The 12,479-nt window shown below is 46.5% G+C and overlaps 1 protein-coding gene across 1 annotated transcript; it reads left to right on the top strand.

The window, feature by feature from the left end:
- Positions 1-257: 257 nt before the first annotated feature.
- LOC311151716 (serine/threonine-protein kinase SBK2-like) lies at positions 258-7,887 on the top strand (the record flags this gene model as incomplete). Its single annotated transcript, XM_084202336.1, has 4 exons — positions 258-290; positions 5,976-6,171; positions 6,861-7,063; positions 7,318-7,887. 4 exons carry the CDS (start codon positions 258-260, stop codon positions 7,885-7,887), a joined length of 1,002 nt encoding a protein of 333 aa, XP_084058462.1.
- Between the last annotated feature and the right edge of the window lie 4,592 nt (positions 7,888-12,479).

Genomic DNA, 12,479 nt, shown 5'->3' with positions numbered 1-12,479 from the left:
GGCGCAGGCTGAGCCCGGCGGCTGCGGCGAGGGGAGCGAGGCAGTCGCGGCTGGCTGGCTGTCCTGCGCTGCTGGAGAAGGTGAGAGGCTTAGTACAGGCGGAAGGCAGAGTGGGAAGGGAAGCTACAGCAGTGGCAGGATGAAAGATACTGGACGGGCATGTAAAAGGGGCACCCACCCCTCTCAAACAGGTTTTGGAGACTCGAGCGTGGTGTGCCGGCACAATGCGGAGCGCACCCTCTTCCCCCAGAGGGCTGATGGAGAGCTCCTTGGTGGCTTTGCCCTGGAAGGTCGCTTTGTGTCCACTTGTGTCCGGTGGGATGGTGCTGGCGGGTTGGTTGGGAGAAAGGTGTGATGTGGCTTGGTCCCAGTGAGATTGCTGCCGGTTTCTGTCCGAGGAGGCTGCTGTGCGGAGCCTGTGGTGCGCTGCGTGCTGCGGAGAGGCTTGCGGGGCTCTCCGGGGAGACTGCTGGGTGTCTCTGCCCAGAACAGCAGCACGCAGCTCTGCTACCGGCACAGTCATGCCGTTCTCTGCAGCGAGATTAAGCAGTAGCCTGCTGACCAGTTTTAGAAAGAAGCTCATAAATCTACCAGCGATAAGGCCACAAGCAAATCGGTAATGTGTTCTTATCCCTTGTTGTATTAAACATGGTTTTCACCAGAGTGGATCCTTTAGGGGGAAAAAAAAAATCCATTCTTGAACCAAAAGTTACAAAGATGGAAGGATATTCTTCCATAATGTTTGGTGAGATGTTTAGGGGCAAGTATCCCTCTTCACAGAATGTGCACCGCTGCGGAGGTCTGAAATGGCCTCACTTCAGCTTCATCTATTGGTTTTATAATAATGCTTTTACCTTACTGGGAGAGCCCTTTCTAGTGAAATTCCAGTACTCAGAAAAGTGTATACAGATGATAGAGTAACTTCTTCACTATCTGTTTGATAAGTTATAAAGACAGCACCCCTGAAAGTTTCCCCTGTAATTTTCAGCCCTCTTGCCATTGTCATGACTTTCTCTTCTCCTTTTTCTGTCAGACTGGGGACACCAGAGGTAGCTTGCTGAACTGTGGGCTCACTAATATCATTAAAAAGGAAAAAAACATCCAGTAACTGGTTCTGTGGATCTATCAGCTTCCAGAAGAGTTCAGGAAATTTACCCAGGCTTTCTTCATATCAATATATTTTTAACATTTCAAGAAGCATCATAAAAAAGATTGCTAAAACAGAATACAAAGCAGAGCAAACAGAAAAATAATTTTATTTTAAAAAATACAAATTCCACTGGTGTGTGATATTCTCAATTGTGGTGTAGAAGCTGTTAACAGGTGGCCAGCTCTTCAGAAATACAGCTTCCCTAACTCAGCTGATTTTTGGAGATTAAATTTCAGGCTGTCTCATTGCATCTGTATGTAGGAACCTCTGCAGAAACTGGAGTTCACTGTAAGAGGCACATTGCCTCAGAACAGATCTCTTCTTTTGTTACAATCATCTCAGCCTACGTGAAGCTGAACAGCTGTCTCTACTTTTTTTTTCTTGTTTGTTTTGTTTTGTTTACAATGAAGCTTACTTTCTTAATTTAGCATCTGGAAAATGTTAGTTTGCCTCTCACTGCTGATGTTTCCTGCACCTGAATCTTTTCAAGCATTCCCTTTAGGAGAGTGAATGCAAAAGTGGAATCTGTAACATCAGTAACCCTTGATCTGTTATGCTCTTAGACTTGTATCTGTAACATTAAGATGTGTATCTATATCACTGTAGATTATTTCTACTGCAATTCTTTATCATCCAATGTCTTAAGGCCTGCAAAGGTAGTGAGGCTATTCCACATCTACATTTCTGGATTTACATAGTGCCCATTAAGCAGCATGAAGAACCTAGATGTGTCTGATTAACATGACTTTTTTTTCCTTTTTTTTTTTTTCTTTTTTTTTCCCCTGTCACCCATCCCATGACAGACTAAAATCCTGGCTTCTTTGGTCATTTGGAATGCTTTTGTATGCGTGTATGTGTACGCACTAGTTTTACCAAGCAACACATTGTCTTCTCAAACTCTTTTTTGTGTAATTTGCAAGTATTTTCTGGATGATTTCAGTGTTTTCTTCTAGATCATTGACAAAGGTAGAAGTATTATAACAGAGTTAGGATTGAAAAAAATTAGTTGTGTAGGGTGAGAACAACAATAAAATATGGTATTTTCCACTATATACTGGGCTTTTAAATAACTAATTAAAAATGTGTGGCTTCTTGGTTTAGACCAATGCCAGGGTGAATTTATACAGATAACTTTCAGGAAACGACCAGTGAATGAGACATTTCTGGCAGCTGCTGTATGAACAAATAGCAGGATGAGAACTGCTTCAAACCAACAATTTAGAGGTTGGTGGGAGGTGCCTGCAGGTGGGCTCCTTACACAGCCCCTAAGCAGAAGTGTGATAACAACTGTGTGAAGTGATCTGAATTACTTGGTGCACTAACTCCATTTGAGCAAATTGTGCTTTACTAAACATGGTGCAAAAATATTAATGTAGAAACCAGGTAGGCAGCACCCATAAAGGGACATGAAGAGGATGTTATTTTTTTTTCCCCAACATTACCTAATAATTTGGAAAAACTCTGGACTCATAATGGATGTATAAGGTAGTGCAGCCTGTGTGTCATTCCTGCAAAAAGAGATCTTGAGGCCACAGCATGAGGCAGGGGGGAATTCTAGCTGAATGTGTGACAGGAGGCATTCCCCCCAAGACAGTCGGGGTTTTAATGTGGGGGATGGGAGGAGAAAAGTGATGAGGGTTTAGAAAAGAACTATGAAACAGATCTGAGAGCTGAACAAGTGGGCTGGACAATCTGGGAGCTTGGTCTGACAAGTAGACAGAAAGTTATTGGAAGACATTGAACCAATAAGAAAACTGAGAGCTGTCTTGATCAGAGAACATAGAGATGCCTATTCTCAGTTCAGAATGTGACCACGTTTTGTGGCAGCATCACATCTGTTTTTCAACTAACAGCAAGCATTACAGAAGCACAGCGTGACAGATGCTTCGTGAAGCCTAAGTAAAGCTTCAGTTAAATGCATAGCCTGAGCTTCATTCTGATAATTTTACACAACCTAATTAACTGAAAATATGTTCTTATAGCCTGTGGTCATACCTCTGACCACAGTGCATATAAACCCTGCAAGAGTCTGGAGAAATTTAACAGGTATTAGTAACCTCTTTTCTCTATCTGAGAAACTTCAGCAGCAGGTTAGGTAAATTCAGATTAGGTTGTCATACGAATACCTAACAGCAAGAATGTTCACACTGGCATTTATAATTGACCAATTGTCTTTGGATCAAGCCTGAATGACTTTTTGAAAGAGATGCCCCAGGTGCTATTTGTTATTTGATTTGTGTTAAGGCCCTGTAGAAGGTCAGACAAGAAAGTGGACCCCACATGTCATATGCTCAAGGCCATTTTTAATAGAGTATCCTTGATATGAGAAGAGGTTGAAACAGCTGAAACACTTCAGCTTGAAAAAGAGAAGGCTCAGAGGAGATCTTATTGGTGTATTTAAATATCTGATGAGGGCTAATGAAGAAAAGGGAGCCAGACTCTTCTAAGGAGTGGTCATTGATGGGAGTCTCCATCTATGGAGATACTGAAGACCTGTCTGAGTACCTTCCTAGACAACCTGCTTCAGTTGCTGCAACTTGAGCAGGTGACTTGGATTGGATGATCCCAAGAGGTCCCTTCCAACCTAAACACCTCTGTGATTCTGTTATCATAGCACTGTCTCTGTGACACAAAGGTCACACTGTCTTTGGCTATGACATTTTTCTGCACTAAATATATTAATCATTTTGGTTGAAGAACCAGAATATCATTACCTGGACTAAGACATTGTATCTCCATAGGCTAAATCCCCCTCACCTTCTCAGATGGTTCAGAAATATCTCGCGATGGTGTAAAGGATGTGAGCTTTTTGGTGCTGTAATTAGACATTCTTTTGAGGAATTACAGTTTCTCACAGTCAGAAGTCTGGAAACAAGAGCTCTATCAGGGATGAAGCATGGAAAGGACAGTGGAGGCAAGAACAGGTTTGAATAGGACTCTGCCTGCTGCCTTCAGTACAGCGCAGCCAAATGGTGAATGCATCCTGGCCAGGGCCCTGGTGACCTCCTCTTCAGTGCTTGTCAATCTGCAAAGGGAAAATGACGCTTTAGAAAGTACCACAAGTAGGTGCAGAGCACCCAGGCACACTCTACTCAGCAGGGACCCAAATTTGATCCTCACTTACCTTCCTAGCTAATGGCAGTGGCATCTCAAAGAAAGACCTGACATCGTCAGCTATTTTCTCAAGTATGGACTTTCTCTTGTAGTTAATGACTCTAAGGGCAGCAAGGGCCGAAGTCTGCAAACTGTTCTGGAGTGACTGCAGCTGGGGCTTCCTTCATAGGGAGCCCTGATCAGACCCAAAGGTCACAAGCCCTCGAGAAACTCTACCCATATCCTCTGGATGATCTGTTCTTCCGAGCTGGCTCATTCACTTTATTGCTATACTCTTGCAAAAATATTAGGGCAAATTGCTTGGCACTGCTGAATTGGATAAGATTTAGAAAAGCAGTCTAGGAGGGAGGGAAGGGAAGAGAAGAGGAACTTTCCTACAAATAGTCCCAGGCTCCTGTAGAAATCCAGCCTTGTTGTAGATTTCCCAGGTTTAAATAAATTTTTTTCCATTTTTCTTTATTTTGAAGAATGACTGGATTTAGCAGCAGTGAGGTTCCTTTGCAGAAGAGAGATGTGGACACGATGGAACAAATCCAGACTGTGAGGACAGTTAAGATAGGGAGTATCTCTCATAGGAGGAGAGGCTAACAGAGCTGGGACTTCATCAGCCTCAAGAACAGGAGGCTTGAGAAGATCATCTGATTGATGCATATAAATACCTGCAAAAACACACAACCAGGTGTATCACAACGTCAGATGATACTGAGTGACAGAACTAGAGGCAGTGGGCCTGAAACAAAATTTCTATTTAAGCATAAGTTAAAATCTTTTTTACCACAACGGTGATTGAACACTGAAACAGGTTACCCACTGCAGCTGTGGAGTCCTCATCCTTGTAGATATTTAAAACTGGGCTGGGCACCAGACAACCTGGTCGAGCTAACCCTCCTCTGAGCAGGAGGTTGCAGTAAGAGGTCTCCAGAAGTACCTTCTGGCATTTGCAATCCTGTGACTCTGGTTCTGTGACTTTGCTCCAAGGCCAGGAGTAACTCCCAGGCCCAAAGTGCCTTGTTCAGAGCACAGGGAGGTAGACAGGGAGAGAGTGCTGCCAGAGAGGCCTTAAAACGCTGCCTTGTAGCTGCCTGGGAAAAGTGAAAAAACACTTCTCTGAAATGGGTCTGAAGCAGCTGGCTAGTGCTCAAAATGCCATTGATGTCCTAGGTTACTTCCTGTATAAGTTACTTGGCTGCACAGAGGCATGACTTTTGGTCAGAAATGTCATCAGGCATGTGAGGTACTGAGCTCCCTTTGGCTTCCTCAGGGCACTCTGCCTTTTGTCACATGCCTGTGCCTAAGGGACAGGTCTGTCTCATCTACTGCCTTAAGGACTTTCTCCAGTAAGCAGTAGAGGTCGAATACTGAGTAGAGATGAGGTCTTGCTGCAGTAGGCTAAGAGAGAAAGGGGATGACTGGGTCTCACTTGAAAATCTGGGACTCTGGTAATGTTTTTCTTGTTGTCTAATATTAGGCAAAAGGATCAGGGGGCTGGAGGAGGTTCCCTTCAATACAGAGACCTTTTCTATGATGAGGAGCTTTGCCCAGAGATGTGCTGTATAAAACCGCAAATTCAATTCTAGCACAGCAGCAAGAGTGCTCAGGCTCCAAGTGGCAGAAATATGCCCTGCCATGGCCTGGTTTGTGTTGCATGTTTGATCTGACTTTCTCTGTGCGTGCTGTGATGTTCCTGACTCTGGCTGTGGTGTTCCTGCAGCACTCAGCGATGGCCGAGAGCTCAGCTGTGCCTGCAGCAGTGCCAGAGAGAGCGGCGCCAACCAAGCTGGAGGAGCTCCTGGAGATCACCGCTCAGAGCCTGGTGCGCGCCGAGGTGGCTGAGCACTATGAGGTTGTTCGGGAGCTGGGCAGGGGCAAGTATGGCCACGTGATGCTAGTGACCCACAGGCAGAGAGGTAAGGAACTGACTGTGCCCTGGGAGCTGCTGTGCCACGCACCAGGGCGTGGGGCATGGGGTGGGCTGGAGGCATGCCGGGGACAGACACCAGGCATGGCACGGAGGATCCCCAGGGAGACCGGCAGGATGGGGACCTCCCCACCTAGGGACCATCCCATGACATCCAGCCAGGGACCAGGTGATACCGGGGGCAGCCCAGAACATCCGGCAAGATTATAGTGATAAAACAGGTCCGAGGTCAAGCTGGGAAATTAATCCACAAGCCAGGATCAAGAAAGTTCACAGATATGCACCAACATGCATGTGTTATAGATGGAAACAGCAGTCCCACCACAGGGCTCAGTCGAGAAGCCCCAAGCCTGATCTGAAGTGGTGCCCTAAGGCCCATGGACAGAGGGTGTGAACAAACATCCTGGGTTGGCCATATCAGTGCCCTGACACTGCTCTTCCCCAGTAGTCCCAGCTCAGACTGATGGGTCCATTTATCCTGAATGTCCCTACTCTGCCCACGGCTCAAAACTCACACCAGCAGCAGTTCATGTTACCAGACCTGGTGTCCACAGGGTATACCCACACCAGCTTTGGAATAGAGACCTCCCTGTGGCTGTGACTGCCTGGATCTGTGGCTGCTCTGTGTTGCCTTGGTGTGACGCCCAGAGGAGTCAAACTCACTCTTCCCATCCCCAGGGACTCCTATGGCTCTCAAGCTGCTACCCAAAGCCAGTACCAAGCTGCACACCTTCCTGTATGAGTATTGTGTAGCACTGTCCCTCGCCACCCACCCTGCCATCATCGGCATGTTTGGAATTGCCATTGAGTCCAGCCAGTACTATGGCTTCCTCTATGAACCAGCGCTGCACAAAGACCTCATCTCTATCATCAAACCCCGCGTGAGTGTTGCCACAAAGCCATGGGGACTGGGCTGCAGCATTTGGTCCCTCTGGAGGCTGGCTGGGTCAGAGGGAGGGAGATAAAGGCAGTGGCTGTGGATCTATCTGCGGTCTGCAGCACTGAAGCAGCCTTGGGCTTGCAAGGTGAGAAATACAAAGGTCTTTCCTAGTGCAGAGCACTGAGGTGAGAGCCCATCTGGCAGGGCTGCTGAGGTGCCCTGCATGTGCCATCCCGCCCGTCTCTCTCCTGCCAGGATGGGATCCCTGAGCCGGCCGCCAAGCAGTGTGCCAAGCAGCTCGTCAGCGCGCTGGAGTTCATCCACAGCCGGGGGCTGGTGTACCGCGACATCAAGCCCGAGAACGTGCTGCTTTTTGATCCCGACTGCCGGCTCGTCAAACTCACTGACTTTGGCCTCACGAGGCCCAAGGGTACCAAGCTCAAGCTGGTGGCCGGGGTGATCCCCTACACCGCCCCCGAGCTGAGCAACACTGCTGATGCCCAGGGGGTGCCCATCGACGCCAGCATGGATGCCTGGGCCTTCGGGGTGCTGCTTTTCTGCCTGCTGACCGGCTACTTCCCCTGGGAGCAGAGCCTGCCAGAGGACCCTTTCTTTGAGGACTTCATGCAGTGGCAGGAGACAGGCCTAGAAAAGGACGTGCCCCGGCACTGGAAGCGCCTGACGGCCGAGGCGGCCGGCATGCTGCGGAGCCTGCTGGCTCTGGATCCCGCCAAGCGCGGCCCCGTCAGCGGGGTGCTGCGCTACGTCGGCTGCCCTTGGCGGCTGGAGGGTGGGCAAGGTGAGGGGGCGGCCGTGAAGTCCTAGGGCAGTCCTAGGGCCTGCTCCCCACGGCACGAGGGAAGGAGGGCGCGGCCTGCGAGGGGCTTCAGGGGTTGGGCGCCATGGTGGCCTGGCGTGAGAGGCCGTGGTGGCCCAGAGAACGACTTCCCTGCAGCATTGTCCCTGCTGCCACAGAGCCAAGCTCCTTCCCCAGTGGATTGCCCTCACCCCAGGACTCAGTGCTGCCCAGTGCCGCTTCCTTGTGGCTTGAAAACATCTTTCTCTTGGAAATGACTGCGTGAAACATCCACTTGTTTCCTAGCCACGGGAACTCCAGGGAGTTATTTAGGCTGCAGCACCTGCCGTGCCTCAAAATAGAGCAAAATATGTACTTTTGTGTTTCTGTATGTGGCTCATTTTCGCTCATAATAAATGCCTGTTGGGACCCACTTGCTGTTGGAAAGCAGGGAGCATATGTCAGAACTTGCAGCTGTCTCAGATCAAGCTGTCCAAGGCAGGAGCCATCTCTGAATGCTGCAGGACCCCTGGAGGGTGGCTTCAGGCTGGTGGGTGGAGGGGCTGGGGAGATCCCAGCACGTGGCCATGGATGATGGCTGGGGAGCGTTCATGGTGTTGAGGTTATCTCATGCCAGCTCAAACACATCTCTTCCCTTGTACTGCCTTCAGGTCCTAAGACAATGTCCTTCATGCTCCTTTAGATGCCTGGCTACCCTTCTACAAGACCTTTCTTCTCCCCTTTCCTATCACTTCTTTAACCCTTCCTTAGACACACACCCCTCCTAATGCCCCGACATCCTCCTAGGTGCACATTTTAATCCTGAAAAGGAGTCGCAAAGAGGGAATTAGGGGTTAGTAGCCATTTTAACTTTTCTACCTCTTTTCAATCCCCAGGATTTTGCTGTTGGTAATAATCCCTTCCTGCACTTAACCTGGTCTTTTGCTGGAAACATTCACAGCTTGTTTTCCGCTCTCAGCGGCTTCATAACATCTAAAAATGCAGTGTCCCAGCACTATACTTTCTAGCATTTCAGATTTTTTCATGTCAGACCCTCTCCTGCAGACACTTTTCCTTCTATGCTTCCCCAACCTGCAGCTTTTTTTTTTCCAGATTCTCCTCACCCACTGGCATTTTAGCATCGCTTAACTTCTTTACCAGCACTACCCATCACCTGGTAAACACCTTTTGCTCATTCCTCTCTTAGCAACATCGCCTCTGCACTACTATTTTGTGCTGTTCTGCTCCCTACATCACTTACGTCTTCAGTCTTCCAGCTCCCCAACCTACCTTACCAAACAGCATTATGCTCACACTGTCCAAGGTACAGTTTTCTTCTGCTTACTTCCATCTCAGAATTTTTCATTGCTTGAAATCATAATAAATGCTGCTCAACTCCAGCCTGCTGAGATTTAGCTTTAATTGCTCTTTAATTACTATAGGAATAGGAGAGAAATGTTAAGATGCCAACATGGTTCCTGCATTTTAAGTGGAGAAGCCTTAAGAAAAATGGATCTAAAGGCCAGGTAGCTGGCAAGTATCCAGTGAAAAATAATGGAAAAAGCATTTGTTACAGATGTTAGCTAATGGACAATTACGGAATAGGAATGTGGCTTTTTGGAATGAGACATTCAATTTTATAATAAAGTTGTGTTTGATACAGTAAATTCATAGCGTTATGGTATAGAGTTTTTGTAAGGCATGACCTATTGATAAAAAGAGAATTATGGTATCTTGTATTGTTTTAAAAGATGCAAAGTCCATAAAATATAGATTAAGTGGATTGAGAACTTTCAATAGGCAGAAGAGATAATTGTCTGTTTGGAATGCTCTATTTTGTTTGGTTTCTGCAGGGATTAGTTGTTAAATGAAAACTGGTTAACATTTCCCACCATGATTTTATGGAAAGTACAAAGGAAGTAAAACCCTACAGATGACACAAGCATGAACAGGGTGGTCACAAGAGGAACAGGCTACTTAAAGAGATCTAAATAACCTGATAAGTTAAGTATATTCAAACAAAATACATTTTCTTACAGGCAGGAGAAACATAATTAGGTAGGAACATGTAAGAATAAAAGCCATCCTTACAAAAGGTCCCCTAAAAACTTGCCGAGTCACAGAGGATACACAAGATTACATGAGTTCTTACTGTGCTGTCCTGTTAAAAAAGGCAAATGGGCTCCTTGCATGGCTAAGGAGGGGTAGAGAGTAAGGACGGTCAAATCTTCAGCAAAAACAGCTCACAAGATTGCTGGTGGCCTAAATATGAGTGTGGGAAGTAGGAGTGAGCTATCAGTTTTTTATATCTCATGAAGAAATCATGGGTATGGTGCCACAAATACACAGATACACAGGCACAAATACAGGCAAACTGGAAAACTGGAGATAGCTCAGAAAAAAAACATGTTGGGACTGTGTTTTAAGGCTGTAAGAAAGCCTTAAAGAAACTGACAAGTGAAACTATCTAGAATAGGAAGACTGGATGGTGAATTGATTATGGTATAGAATATTGAGAAGAAAATACCACTTACTAATTACCTATTTTAATTTGAGAATGATTCAAAGAGGTTGAAGAGAGGTTGAGAGGTTGAAGCCAAACACTCCAGCAGTGAGGTTCTTGCCTACTGAAGGAAACCATCATATGAGCAGAGGCTGAGAGAATGAGGAATGTTCCGCCTGGAGAGGAGAAGAGTAAAGGTGGATCTTTTATCTCTTTATATTTCCAGGCACAAGTATCAATTGAGAGAGGGGAGGCATTTAAACAAACAAAAAAATATATAGCTTTATGGTGATGGTGGCCAAACTTCATAAAATTGGTTGTGAGTCTACAGCTTTGGAGATATTCAAAAGATTATTGAATTAGCCTCTGGTAAACTTTCTCCAGCTGTGTCTCTTTTGAAAAGGAGCTTGGTGTAAGCAATCTTTATATGTCCTGTGTGGTATCAACCATGCTGTGATTCCACAACATTTTTATTTTGAAGACACTCTGTTTTGCAACTAAGGATCTTTAGGGCTCTGAAATGGCTTTTCCTTTGGAATTGCTCAGTGTGGTCTCAGCAGAGCTGTGTGCCAAATGCAAAAAAGGCTTGACAAGAAAGGGTTAGCAAGATTTTAGGATTTATTCTGAATTAAAGTAAACCTGAACCAATCGAAAACTGACACCTTTGGGGAAACAGGTCAAGCTGCCCCATGCCATCAGGACCCAGGCTGTATTTTTTTTGCAGGAGCCGATTATGCCAATGAGGATCTGGGATTCTGTGCTGTCTGACAAAGGCAATGTGACAGGCTAATGGCAGTGAGAAGGGGCAATAACCAGGATTGTTTCTCTGTCTCCTTTGTCACAGAGCCTTGAGACTTTGGTAGAAGGGGTTCTGCTGCCAGAAAGTTGTGTGATGTATAGTGAAGTGATGAAATGAGCACTGTGACTGCGTCATGCATGTGATGGTGGTGGGGACAGGGCTGCAATGAAGCAAGCACAGGTTTGAGCACAGTGGCAAAAAGCCCTGCCCTGAGCCAAGTCCCCAACTCAGGCTTCTTTTCTCAGTAGCTTGTTCATAATTGCAGCTGGATTTCTTAAATCAATGAATAAACAGACTTGGCAAAGACTATCCCCAGGGGGTCTGGAAAAGGATCTTGTTGCCCCCATCACCCCCAGAGCAGCTGTTGGGAGAGGCTGAATGGAAGGGAGCTGTGTGCAAGCACGCCGGCCCTTTGCACGCCCAGCCTCTGGCTGCAGGAGGGCTGGCCAGGTGCCCAGCACTGTAAAGGGCAACACTTCAGCTAATGTAGGCACGAGGGATGGGGTGGATCCAGTGTCATGCCCACAGGGGCATCAGGTGGCTCTGAAGAGCGGGGGAAAACGCAGTACTTCGCTCCTCTCTGGGATGGAATGAAGAGATAAATTTGGTAATTACCGAGCTCACCACACTTTGTGAGGTCTGGCTGGAGGTCGGTCCAAGAAGTGTGAATCCAGGCCCTTGAGCCCTGATGCTTACAGCACACTGTGTGGTATTTTCTGGGTCCCCTGTCATAGGGAGGAAATGATGAATCTGATTCCACATTCTTAGAAGGCTAATTAATTATTTTATGATCTATATTATATTAAAGAATACTATACTAAACTATGCTAAAGAATACAGAAAGGATACAGACAGAAGGCTAAAAGAGACTAATGAAAAACTTGTGACTCTCTCCTCAGAGTCTGACACAGCTTGACAGCGATTGGTCATTAAGTTAAAACAATTCACATGAATCCAATGAAACAATGATCAGTTGGTAAACAATGTCCAAATCACATTTCCAAAGCAGCAAAACACAGGAGAAGCGAATCAGATAATTATTGTTTTCATTTTTGTCTGAGGCTTTTCAGCTTCCCAGGAGAAGAAATCCTGGTGAAAGGTTTTCAGAAGATAAGACGGTGACAACACTGCATGCACAGGCTGGGAGCATGGATCCCATGGCTTTTGGTGGGATGTATGCTCTATATTTCTGGATCCCCTTGTGCACCTCACTGTGGATTCTGTTTCCACTTCTGCGCTGTACAGTCCACGTGGCTCCTCAATAGTTACACTCAGCAGCAGCTCGGGGAATGTGGTGCAGATCAGAGACTTCAGGGTGA

Source organism: Fringilla coelebs (genome assembly GCF_963513975.1).
Source record: "Fringilla coelebs genome assembly, chromosome: 1".
Classification (NCBI taxonomy): Eukaryota; Metazoa; Chordata; class Aves; order Passeriformes; family Fringillidae; genus Fringilla; species Fringilla coelebs.
The sequence above is the reverse complement of the archived record's forward strand: the minus strand, read 5'-3'. Positions and strand labels throughout refer to the sequence as shown.